Source organism: Mirounga leonina, unplaced genomic scaffold (assembly GCF_011800145.1).
Source record: "Mirounga leonina isolate KUSES-001 unplaced genomic scaffold, KU_Mleo_1.0 Mir_129, whole genome shotgun sequence".
Lineage (NCBI taxonomy): Eukaryota > Metazoa > Chordata > Mammalia > Carnivora > Phocidae > Mirounga > Mirounga leonina.
This window is the reverse complement of record NW_023270323.1, coordinates 10071340-10084481: the sequence shown is the minus strand read 5'-3', so window position 1 is coordinate 10084481 and position 13142 is coordinate 10071340. Positions and strand designations below refer to the sequence as shown.

Sequence of the window (13142 nt, the reverse complement as noted above, 5' to 3'; positions counted from 1 at the left end):
TATATATCCTGTGAGAAAAACTAGAAAAAAGATGATTCATAAATCAATCCATTCCTGTAGAGATGTGCAAATTACCCTCTTGATGTATGCAGTTTAAAGATCTTACATCTAGCCTCATTCTAATAACCTATTCCACTTAAAGACACTACGAATGATGACTACATGCTCTTCCTAAAAATTTCAGGAATAGTTAAGACACACAGTGCTTAAAATATACACATAATATGTGCCAAGCATTGTTAGTTTTACACATACTAATTCATTTAAAACTTCTCACAACCCCCATGAGCTAGGTAATAGCATGTGCATTTGACAGATGAAGAAACAAATACAGGCAGGCTAAGTGATCTGCCCAAGGTCACACAGCTAATGGATGTCAGTGTGGGACTCAGAGCCACACTCTGGCCCCAGAAGCAGCCTTCTCAAGCAGTTACCTCTCCCAGTGAGAAGCTGCTTTACTTCTGCAGCATATAGAGTAAATTACCATTCTTCCGTCTTATATAGCAGATTATCTGATTCACCACCTCCAAACAATTTAAACGGTGCGACAAAAATTCGTGTCCTTGAACGGTCATTGTAAATCCAACTTAAGGGGCATAAACATGGAACTTAGTGTTAGTAATGTCATTTGTCTAAATGACAAGCTGCTACATACTTGAAATCACAGCACTGAGCCTGAGTAGCAAAGGATGGAGGGGGCCTCTTCCCACACCTGAACAATAGCCTTGCAGCTGTTAAACGAGTATAATTGTGAGGCAAATTTGGTTGCATATATTACCTTAATCTGTTATTTAACCCTAAAGAAACAAAAATCTATTCCATTTCCTTTTATTTAAGATGGATTTATATTAGCATTTTTTCTTCTAATTCAGACATTATCAATTCTCTAAAAGAACCAGTCATTCCTCCCCACTTTTTACAGGACCCCTAGATGCCCTTCCATGATGCCGAATGCCAGTCCCATAAATGAAAAAGCTAGTTAATGATATTGTACATCAGTAACGTTTTAACTGTAGAGTAGTTTTTGTGTGTTTGTTTCTTTGTTTTTTAACCACAAAAACCAGAGGGGGAAGTGTGGGAGCAAGTGGGTTGGGCAGTGGCAAAAAACCTCATGACACATTTCTCCGCCTCCCTGTGTTGGTGGAGACTGTCTGGAGCATCATTTAAATTCTGGGAGGTCCTGATTGTCAACAGCAGGAAGAGAAGGCGAGCAGTGCAGCCTCATCCGGGACTGGGCTCTCTTCTCAGACAGCCACAGAGCAAGGTAAGCCCGCACTTCGCTGTCCTATGCGTTCAACTTCATTGCTGTCCTAGGCATTCAGCTTCATTTCAGGGGGGAGGGCAAGTTGTAAGGAAAAGAGTTGAACTGTAAAGCTGTTAAGCAGACTTACACTGTTCTAGTCTTTTAATTGAGCATGCCAGATACATTGCAGATTTCCTGGAAGAAAGGTAACTGGTTATTTCGAAAGCCAGTCATTTATAGAACTCAAAAATTCTTGGAGTCCTCAAAAGAACTGAATCTATTTCTTCCAATCAGAAAAAAAAAAGAAAAATTCTATGCCCCTTTCAAATGACTATATATACATTATTTTTAATGGGTAGATGGCTGTGGAAGCATTTAAGCAGAAAAGGATCTTTAGTGGTAATGTAAGCTAATAATTATGCTATGTTTTAATGTTTAATGTATCCATCCTATTTTCAAGGGGAAAAAAAACTCTTTCTGAATATTTCACTTCTGTATTTAGCTGTTAAATTCTTCACCAAGATACCTGTATGACACTATGCAGACTTATTATCATGAATAGAAAAGCCATTGACTATTTTCAATGTTTTGGTTTTTGTTTCAAATTTCTAGAATGCCTTTCTTAAATAACTTGAGTTTTGAGACAGCCTCATTTTGCCTAAGTAGTACCTTTTTAATAATTTAGTTAAAAATCACACTTAAAATGCATGCTGGAAAAATGAAGAAAGCAAGCTTCTTTCTATGGTTTTATTTTCTCTCTGTGTTTTTCTTCCCTGAGAAATAAATATTCCAACAGTAGCTTATTATTTTAATTAAATTACTAATGATCTGTTTTTAGGTTGAGATAACTGGAGATATCAGGTAGTAATGATATAATCCCTGGAACTCTAAATTTTGAAGTCGAATATAGTCTTAAGAAATTCCTCTCTCCCTTGCCTAATAGTGAGAGATGGAGTAAAGAGGAGGCATTACAAATAGTAACTCAAAAGACCATAGTGATTGAAACAAAAGTTTTCTCCAAAAGGTAGAAAATATTCTACAGAAAATATATTTATTTGTAAATATTTTGTAATGTGGTAGCATAAAGAGGTATCACTGTTTTACAGTGATCAAAGAAATCAAATATTCCTTACAAAATATCTTGCAGGAAAAATCACCATGAGACTTGCAGTGATTTGCTTTTGCCTTTTAGGCATTGCCTACGCCATTCCGGTGAGTACAGCTGAATCTTAAAGGAAATTTCTCAAAATAAATGAATTGTGTGCTCCCCTGTGCTAGGAACACATTCACATTGTAATCTTGCTTCATCTTTTCTGTTTTGAAGATTAAGCAGGCCGATTCTGGGAGCTCTGAGGAAAAGCAGGTAAGCATCTTTTAGGTTTATCATGTAGTTAAATTATTTATGCAGCTGCACGAGAGTCACCACAAACATATTTGTTGCCATTTTACTTATCATCATAGTCAAGCCGTTAATTGATAAGTATTTATTGACTGTCCGCTTTCAGCCTAGGCCAGTACTAAGTACAGTTACAGATGGTCTCTGACTTACGATGGTTCCATTTACAATTTTTCAACTTTACGGTGGTGGGAAAGCCATACGCATTTAGTAGAAACCATACTTCAGATTTTGAATTTTGACCTTTTCCTGGGCTAGCGATGCACGGTACAATACTCTTGTGAGGCTGAGCAGCGGTAGTGAGTCACAGACCCAGTCAGCCACGCCATCCCGACCGTCAACACCGATATGCTTTCAACCATTCTCTACCCATACAACCGTTCTGTTTTTCACTTTCAGTATAGTATTCAATACTTTAAATGAGATATTCATCACTTTATTATAAAATGGGCTTTGTGTTAGATGCTTTTGCCCAATTGCAGGCTAATGTAAGCATTCTGAGCATGTTTAAGGTAGGCTAAGCTGTGCTATGATGCTCAGTAGGTTAGGTGTATTAAATGCATCTTTGACCTACCGTATTTTTAACGTTCGATGGGTTTATTGGGACATAACCCATCGCAAGTTGAAGAAGAGTTGTATAGTCTTTAGTAAATATATGCTCCTAACACCAAACTAGTTCTTTTGTATAATAAAATAATGCTCTGGGCCATAGAATTAAAACCTCCCTAATAGTCATAACACTCACAGATAACCAATGTTCATCTGCAGTCTATGAAGTCATGTGAAGTCACGTGACTTTTTCTTTCCATGAGTCAACATACTGTACTAGACGTGGAAAATCCCATCCTTTGCTTTGCTGAGTTTAAAATTTGTCTCACACACTGGACAGTTTACATGACCATAATATTCATAATATCTCCTAAGATACTTGCTAAGAAACCCATTATAAAAAGAAAGGTTCTTAAGCTGTTTGGATCTATTATGCTTGTCAGCTGACTTTAGATAACAACTTTCTAACCAAACATAAGACCAAATCAAACCCCTTATTATAACTCTTTGACCAGCACCGTAGATGTACATGCCCCTCCAAAATACATGGAACTGTGCCAGCCAAACAACAAACGGGCATTGTCCTGAGAGCTCAGACTAGAAGGCACACAGAGTTCAATCCCAGATGAACAGAATAAAGGCCTGTATAGAGCTGCCTGGGGTCACTGAAAATAGATTGCTTAATGAAGACATTCGGAGAAGTATTTGCTGCATGTGTTTGGGTGCGCAAGTAGGTGGGTATAGATATGACTGGTTTCCAACTGATTTGAGAAAACAAGTATTGAAGCACAATAATAGGCCCGAAAAATTAACATTTCCAGAAAAGATAGAGGTCACACTATTTGGGCAAGAACTGGTGACTTTTTCATGAATAAATATGGCACATAAAGTTATGACAGTATAAATTATTCAGTTATATTTAGGAGATAAGTGAAGAGCTCAACCTTCCAGAATCCTAGAAATTTAGAGCTAGTCAGAAATATGTGAAAGTTATAAGGCTTTCTCTCTGCAGATGAACATTGGTTATCTGTGAGTGTTATGACTATTAGGGAGGTTTTAATCTGTTTATTTTGTTCATCTATATTGTCTTCATGTTACGTTGTTTTAAATCATAAATTTAACTTATAAATGCCTTCTCTCTGAGCCCATATTACATGTAGCAGCAGGAAACATATATATTAAATATATATAAATTATAACATATTTACATATCATCTTTATATATTTTTAAATAAAAAAAAAAGTAGGGAAACTTGGAACTCCTCTAGAACAGTAGTTTCACATCTTTTTCAGGCAAGGAACCCTTTCCTTCAGCAAAAGCTTTCAGAGTAGCCCAATATGAAGCTGCTCTGGTTGCAGTCAGCTCTGGGAGGAAACCCCACATGCTACTGACTTGATTGCCTCCCTGCCCTTCCCCCACCCGGTGGCTGGCTGTGAAAGGGACCCATGGAACGGCCAGCGTTCTCATTCTCAATGACAGGGAAGGGAAGGGATTGGCTCTGGGTGATACAGCCCATCAGATGACACTTATTCAGAGCAATTTCCACTCCTCTGCACTAGGATAATCATTTTCCAGATAAATAACTGGGCTAAAGGAAAGACCGTTCCATTCACATCTCTGGCACCTTGGAGCAATAGAACATTTGTGTGATGATGTTAATATTATAATAATATTATATTTCTGCATGGTCCACCCAGAAAGCAACTAGATACATGTGGCTACTGAACTCACAATGTAGCTAGTGCGATTGAAGAACTGAATTTTTTATTATATTTCATTTTAATTAAATTAAGTAACCACATGTTATATGGCCGGAGGATATTGTATCAGACAACGCAGTCTTAGAGAGTTCCTCCTCTTTTCATAGAGGAAACAATGAAGATCACCACTAATTAAGGGCACCTCTGCTTTAGATGTGCTTTATCTGAGGGGAAATTTCAGCTCGTAAGCATAGGACAGGAATGCACAGTATTCAGCATGCACAGCATGCATCACTGCGAAGACCCAGTCTGCCTGGATTTGAACCCCGGCTCTGCCACCTACTACCACTTAACTTCTCTGTGGCTGAGCTTCTCTTGGTCTGTAAAATGGGAATAATAATGATACCTATCTCACAGGGGGTTGAGAGGATTAAATGAATAAATATTTGTAAATCACTTTGAAAGGATGCCTGACCTAAGTAAGTGCTATGTAAGAGTATATTAAATGAATCTGCAACAAAAAGGAAATGATAAAAGAGGTATGTAAGGCTCTGGCTGACCATACAGAGGCATATTATGCTTATCCATCAAGATCAGTGAAGTATACTTGTTTTTTCAGTTGATCACTTAGAGATCCTTATGTTTCTTTTTTTAATAATGATAAATATGCAACATTTTTTGTAGCTTTACAACAAATACCCAGGTGCTGTAGCTACATGGCTAAAGCCTGACCCATCTCAGAAGCAGACTTTCCTAGCACTACAGGTATTTTTAATTTTAACTAATTTTAAGAATTAAATTTCTCTCATTTAGAGAACAACAAAAAAAAGTAGCCATCATGGAGGCCATTCAGGCCAATTAAATGGATCTTTCCTACCTGTTGGTAAACTTGAGCTTAGGATAGCAATTGATCTGGTTATGTTGGCTTTTCCCCACTTTAAGCCACCCACTTATGAGGCTGAAAAATAAGACCTGCTTTGGATAGAAAAGGCTAACTTTTGAATTAAAATATGAGACATATTTGATGTAAACTGATATGTGTCCCTCCTTCTTCAGAATACTGTGCTCTCTCAAGAAAATGATAACTTCCAACAGAAGGTGAGTTCTCACCGTGAATCAGAAGCTGCCCATGCCTTGGAGAGATGAAAGAAGTCACTCTTTCTCCTAATGACATGGCCTGGCTTCGATTCTGACAATATTCTATTAGCAAATTTTATAGTAAATTGCCAATTTAAAACTTGCTCAGGAAGAAAACATGTATTTACTCAACGTCAGAAATACCAGGTTTCTTCAGATAAGTTTAGTGTGGCAGGAAATGTTTACTAATGTCTGTTATTTGAAATACTAAGCCTTTTAAAATTTTATTTAAGGTATTTTGTAGATGTCTTATCTAATATCTGATAAGCATCTAATAATGCCTACGAAAGCCAAGACTTTGTCTCAGGGTAACAGTTCTGTTCCTAACATAATGGTTTATGTGACAGCTATTCTTTTTATTAGGAGTATTGATATATTTGCTAAACAAAGAGATAAATTTGTTTTCCTTAAGATCTGTTTGAATGTGTTAAGAAACTCTAACTGGGAAAGTTAGATAAATATTCAAGTATATTTGCTAATCAGAAGTTTAATCAGACATTCAGTGGTTAATTTGGTTGACAGATTTGAGTTGCAGTTTATACACAAGCATAATGGAGTTATTTTTGCTTATGTATGCCAATGGGGGGGCAGGTTTTGGTGCATGCATTAGTATATGGATGTTCCAATCTCCTGAGAATTCTCATTTCAAATAAAAAGTAATCTCACAATTATGTATCTGTATTTATTTCATCATTGAATTTGGTAAATGAAATAATGTCTAATATGAACAAGGAAAAGCACTGTTATCCATAGAAATGTTATACTCACATATATGGCTTGAAAATGTCTATGAAAGTAATTACTTATGGAAAAGCAAGAAAAATATCTCAGATTATGATTCCATTTATCCTGGTGTTAAAAAAGAGATTGGAAAATACTCACTTTTACTCCTAGAAGCCACTGAATACATTGTTGTGAATGCAAAGATTCTGAAACCAAATTAGTCTGAAAGACTAATGCACTGTAAAGACTAAGGGAAAGTAAAAACCCTTACCCAAATTTTTCTGGCCATCTTGTTTTTTAGACCCTCTCAAGCAAGTCCAATGAAAGCCATGAGGATGTGGATGAAGATGACGGAGACGATGTGGACAGCCAGGATTCCATTGATTCCAATGACGCAGATGACGACTCTAACCAGTCTGATGAATCTGATGAACTGGTCACTGATTTTCCCACTGACATTCCAGCAACCCAATTTTTCACTCCAGCTGTTCCCACAAGAGACTCAAATAATGGCCGAGGTGATAGTGTGGCTCATGGACTGAGGTCCAGATCTAAGAAGTCCCACAGATACGAAGTCCAGGTAAATCCTTAAACAGACACATCAGATATTTATGATTAGAGCCCAATTCTAGGAAACCAGAGTGTGTCTATTCACAGTCACTTATTCATTCATTCATTCATTCAGTAAGCATTATTAATTTATGACTTTTTAAGATTTTTAAAATTTATTTATTTTAGAGAGAGAAAGAACAGGAGGAGTGGTAGAGGGGGAGGGACAAGGAGACTCCATGCTGAGCTCACGACCCTGAGCTCATGGGCTGAGCCAAAATCAAGAGTCTGGCACTCAACCGACTGAGCCACCCAGGTGCCCCTAATTTATGACTATTGAACACAAAACCTTTTCTCACTTGGTGATTTTATGTTTAAGTCCATGCAATTTCTCCCTACTTTTGTCTCTCAATTACAATGATCTTTTTCCAAATCCTGGCTATAAAGCATTTATTCTATTCAGTTTTTTAGATTAAAGAAAAAAACTTTGGAAAACAGCAATTATTTTCACAATATAATGGTCATGTTTTGAAGTTAAATACCTAAGACGAATTGCAGAGTTGCAAATTATGCTTAATCTGCAGTCGAAGGATCTGAATTTCACACATAGCCTTGCCACTTATGAATCATTTTACTTTTTAACTTTCAATTCACTTTCCCTTTATGTAAAACAGAGATCATCAGATCTACGTCATAGTCTTTATCATATGCATAATTGATGTATCTATTAAACTAAAGGAGATGAATATGTGAAAAGGTTCGGTAAAAAACAAAGTAACATGCTAGTCCTGTTTTTTGCTTCAGCCAAATTTAGACAATTTTCATATAAATTGGCCTAAAATTTAGAAAGCAGAATTACAATGTTCCCATCCGTGGCTCTTCATTTAATTCTTCTTCCGTTTGTTCTGTGATTCAGTATCCTGATTCTACAGAGGAGGACTTGACATCACTTGTGAAAAGTGAGAGTATGGAAGATGACTTCAATGCCGTCCTTCTTTCCCAGACTGTGCGGGGGACTTCTGATGGGGACAGCCATGCGAAAGACAGTCAGGAAACAAGTCAGCCGGATGACCACAGTATGGAAACAAAGAGCCACAAGCATGCCAGAGAGTATAAGCTGAGAGCAAGTGATGAGAGCAATAAGCATTCCCATGAGATTGGTAGTCAGGAAAATTCTGAGGTCAGCAGTGAACTCGTCAGCCAAACAGTTCAAAGCCATGAAAAGGAACGAGTCCTAGACTCCAAGAGTGTGGAAGAAGATAAACACCTGAAATTTCGCATTTCTCATGAATTAGATAGTGCATCTTCTGAGGTCAATTAAAAGGAGAAAAGGCAATTTCTTACTCTGCTTTTAGTAAAAAGAAAAAATACATTGTAGCAGGATGAGAGAGAATATGAAATGCTTATTTCTCAGCTTAGTTGGTGAATGTATATGTATATGGATCTGGAAATAGATACTGGTTTTGATCATTAGTTTAGTGTGTGGCTTCATGGTAACACCCTTGTAAACTAAAAGCTTCAGGGTTTGGTCTATGTTCTTTTCATATAAGAAATGCAAGCTATCACTGCATTGTAATGTTTGCTATTCTTTTATGAATAGAAATTATGTAGAAGCAAACAAATACTTTTACACACTTACAAAAGAGAATATAAAATTTCGTCACTGTAATCTTTTGTTTTTTAAATTAGTGTATATTTGGTTGTGATTATTTTGTGTGTGTGTGAATAAATCTTATGTCTCAAATATAATGAGTTTGGTGGTAGCTTTTTCTTTTTTTTCTTTTCTCTTTTTTTTCCCGCAGCTTTATTGAATTATATATGACATGTAATATTGTGTAAGTTGAGTTGTACCACATGATTTGATCTGCTCTTGTACTGCAAAACGATCACCACCATAGCATTAGTTAACACCTCTAGCTTGTCACCTTCTCTAGCCTATCACACAATCATCATTTCTTTTTTGTGGTGAGAGCATTCAAGATGTACTGTCTTAGCAATCAGTTGCTATTTTAACGAAACTGCTACACTTAGTAGAGAGCAATCCAGGGTCTTCTGGATCAACCGTACAGCTTCTGGTTGAGCTAAGGTTCCTAGTTAAAGAAACAGAATTCAAGCTCGGGTCGCTATTCAGCCAGAAATCCTCCAACCATGCAGGACTCTTACACCCCGTGGGACACCTTTTTCTAATTTTCACAAAGCTGATATAAAAGCTAACGAAAGCCTAACTGCAATCACAAATCAATTTTATTATTTCTCATCACTCACCATTAATTTGTTCAGTAAATTTATTGCTTTGCTGCCCTCAGATGAAAACCTGATAGGTTCCATAGCAGTTTTTTTCCCTAGCTATTTTGATCACCTGTAGATAATAAACAGTCCCCTTGTATTGGAAAATTTTTAAATGCAGTTTCGGGTAATAACTGAGATTTTCAATTTCATTCAAAACTAAAAGTTCTGGAAGCCTGAAGTGGAGCAAGCATCTTTACTTCCATGTCTTGCTCGTCTGCTCTTTCTAAAACTAGAAATTCCATTTGGAAATTTTAAAATTATCTATTAAGTAACTTTTAGGACAAAAGGGGCAGTTTTTCTAAAAAAGAATTATATTGAAAACACAAAATCAATAGAATATAGTTAAATCAGTGATCACAGAAAAGCCATAGCCTTAAATTCTTGCAGCAAAAAAACACATCAAAAAATGAAAATAAATAAATTGAGCTCCCATCTTAAAAATAAGAAAAGAACAACAAAGTAAGACAAAAGAAAGCAGACGGAAGGAAATAATAAATTTAAAAGCAAAAGTAATGAGGTAGAGAACAGAACAATAGTAGAAACTAATAAATCAAAATGCTGGCTTCTTGTAAAAACAACAACAACAACAACAACAAAATAGATAAACCATTAACTCACCCAATAAAGAAAGAAAGGCAGAAAAAAACAAATAAGAAATACAAGCAAGGAGATAACCAATGACACTGGTAAATTTTTAAATATTGAAAGAGACTACTTTACACAATCCAATACAAATAAAATGGAAAACCTAGATAAATGGAATTATTTTCTAAGAAAATACAACTTATCAAAACTGGCCTTGCTATACATGGAAAGCATAAATAGACAGATTTCCATAGAGGAAAGAGAAAAAGTTATCAAGGAACGAACTATAAAAACTAGATCCAAATGATTTTACAGGGGAATTCTATCAAACCTTCAAAGACCAGATAAACCTAATCCCATTTAAGTTGTAGCACAGAAGGAAAACTCTCAAATGATCTCTGTGAAACAACTATAATTCTGACACTCAAACCTGGTAAGATTACACACACACACACACACACACACCACACACACACACACAAAACTATAAAGCAGTCTCACTCATGACTAGCAATGGAACAATCCTAAATAAAATGTCAGCAAACAGAATCTAAAAACATGTTTAAAGAGTGCATCATAATCAAGAGGGGTTTATTCCTGGACAATGAAGCTTCAATATTAGTAAATTCATTCCTATGGTTCATCATGTAGTTAGATCTAAGGAGAAAGATGTTATAAGATTAGATGTATAGATGACACAAAGGACTTTGTGTTAGTGAGCTATTACTAGGGTGAAAATAGTGAGTAACAAACACCCCCGCTATCTCACTGGCTCACAACGTCAAATATTTTCCTTGTTCTCACTCACCAGTCTGTGGGTTGGCAGGGCTGCTTATGCTTCAGGCTGCAGGATGGATTCAGGTCTACTCCATATGCTTCTCCATTTGGGATCAGCAACTACCCAGGGTATGTCTTTCTGATGGTAGAGGCAGAAACACAAGTGGGGTGAGCAGAAACATATGATGCTTCGGACTCTGAACTTGTCACGTTACTACTGTTGATCAAATTCCATTGTTTAAAGCAAGTCACAAGCTCAAACCCAAAATCAGTGTACAGGTAAAGTATTCTCTCCCAACAATAAATCATGATAGAAGGGAAAAAAGAAGTAATTGTGAACACATAGTAAAATGTAGCATAGCCTTTGACAAATTTCAACACTCATTCTTAATTTCAGGAAAATAAAATAAAAATTAAGATATATTTTCTTAACATGATGAAATATTTTATACCTCAACTCAAAAACCAGCATCCTACTTAATGGAGAAACAACTCTCATTAGGATAAAGCAGTTATGTCCTCTGCCGTGCTACTATATAGCAAAGTATTGGAGATAAAAGCTAATAATCATAAGCATTTGGGTGCATAAGACTTGAGAAAGAATTAAATTATATCTCTATGTAGATCATGTAATACTACACCTACAAAACAAAGAATCAGTACTAAAGATAATAATTTCTGTAAAGCACCATAATATAAAATTCACCTGAAACATATATACAAAACTGCAAGCAGTAACCATTTAAAAGATACAATGTCATTTAATATAGAAACCAAAAAAGGATAAAATACTTAAGGAAATGTGCCAAAACTATATTAGAAAAACTTCAGTAAGTGGAAAACACTTCTGTAAGCTAAAAAAGGCTTGAAGAAATCAAAAGACATCATTTGTTCTCATACAGGACAACTCAACACCATAAAGACGACACTCCTCCCCCAAGTTATGTATAAATGTGATTCCAATTAAAATAAAGGTAAACTTTTTCCTAGAGTTATGCAAGCTAATTCTAAAGTTCATATGGAAAAATAAACATACAATAATGGAAGGAAAATCCTGAAAAATAAAAATAAGAGAGGGCTAGCCCTAACAAGTGTTAAATAAGATTATAAAGCCTCTCTAATAAAAACACTGTGGTACTGGCAAACAGATAGAGTGGGAAGGGAATAGGAAATCCAAAAATAGACCCAAGTACAGATGGAAATTACTAGAGGGCATCTAAGATCACCTGGGGAAAGATGGACTTTTAAATAAATGGTGTTGAGTGACTGGCTATTCATTTGGAAAAAGGTAAAACTGGATCCATATCTCACACTATACATCAGAATAATCTTCAAATAGACCAGAGATGTCAATTTTAAAGGAAACTCTAAAAACATGAGACAAATACGTGAGGGAGTTACTTTTTAACTTGGGTGTGGGGAAACCTTTTCTAACTATGAGAAGACTCAATCTCATACCACCTGCTATACACTAAATGTTCGTGTCCCTCCAAAATCCGAACGTTGAAACCTAATCCTCAACACAAGGGTATTAGAGTCGGGGCCTGTGGGAGGCGACTAGGTCATGAGAGTGGGGTGCTCATGAATGGGATCAGGGTCCTTAGAAAAGAGACCCCGAGAGCTCCCTGGCCCCTTCCACCAGGGGAGGACCCAATAAGAAAATGGCTGTCTACGAACCGGGAAGCAGGCCCTCACCAACTCTACGGATGCCTTGATCTTGGATTTCCCAGCCTCCAGAACTGTGAGAAGTAAATGTCTGCTGTTTATAAGGCCCGGGTCTTTTTGGTATTTTTGTACTTGCTGCATTTGCCACTTCATCACCATCAACTGCAGGCCATAGCTTTATTAATGGTGTTGTCCCTGCCCGCCATAGCATCCCATTTCCTCCTGGCAAGCAGCTCCCCACTGGGCTCAAAGCCAAGAACACACCAAGTTAATGCAGTTAATCCCCAAAACTAAGGTTCAGGATTCATGAGAGAGAATGGAGTTGCAGCCCAGGGGATGGCGGAGAAGTTTGCTGCGTTTTCGTGGGCCACAGCCGATCCGGAGCTGGGAGCTGGCGGGGGCTGAAGCCGGCACACTTCCCGCCGGAGCACCCGGAGGCCGAGGCTGGCAAGCAGGAAACCATGGACCACGACTGCAGAGCAAAACCCTGCAGGCCAAGGCGCCGGGAGAGCTCACCGGAGAGTGCGG

At 37.0% G+C, this 13142-nt stretch overlaps 1 protein-coding gene across 3 annotated transcripts; it reads left to right on the top strand.

The window, feature by feature from the left end:
* Positions 1-1130: 1130 nt before the first annotated feature.
* SPP1 (secreted phosphoprotein 1) lies at positions 1131-9042 on the top strand. Of its 3 annotated transcripts, XM_035004548.1 has the most exons (7): positions 1132-1264; positions 2391-2455; positions 2568-2606; positions 5574-5654; positions 5946-5987; positions 7051-7329; positions 8215-9042. In XM_035004548.1, the coding sequence occupies exons 2-7, from the start codon at positions 2402-2404 to the stop codon at positions 8617-8619; spliced, it is 900 nt and encodes a 299-aa protein (XP_034860439.1). In that variant the 5' UTR covers positions 1132-1264; positions 2391-2401; the 3' UTR covers positions 8620-9042. The 3 variants fall into 3 exon arrangements, with proteins under 3 accessions (XP_034860440.1, XP_034860439.1, XP_034860441.1); XM_035004549.1 differs by lacking the exon at positions 5946-5987 and having other exon boundaries at positions 1131-1264; XM_035004550.1 differs by lacking the exon at positions 5574-5654.
* The last annotated feature ends 4100 nt before the right edge of the window (positions 9043-13142 follow it).

Excerpts from the sequence above, each read along its gene's own strand:
- SPP1 (XM_035004548.1), top strand. The coding sequence starts at position 2,402 with ATGAGACTTGCAGTGATTTGCTTTTGCCTTTTAGGCATTGCCTACGCC. Across the intron at positions 2,456-2,567 it reads GCATTGCCTACGCCATTCCG|ATTAAGCAGGCCGATTCTGG; the intron begins GTGAGTACAGCT and ends TCTGTTTTGAAG. Across the intron at positions 7,330-8,214 it reads CCCACAGATACGAAGTCCAG|TATCCTGATTCTACAGAGGA; the intron begins GTAAATCCTTAA and ends TCTGTGATTCAG.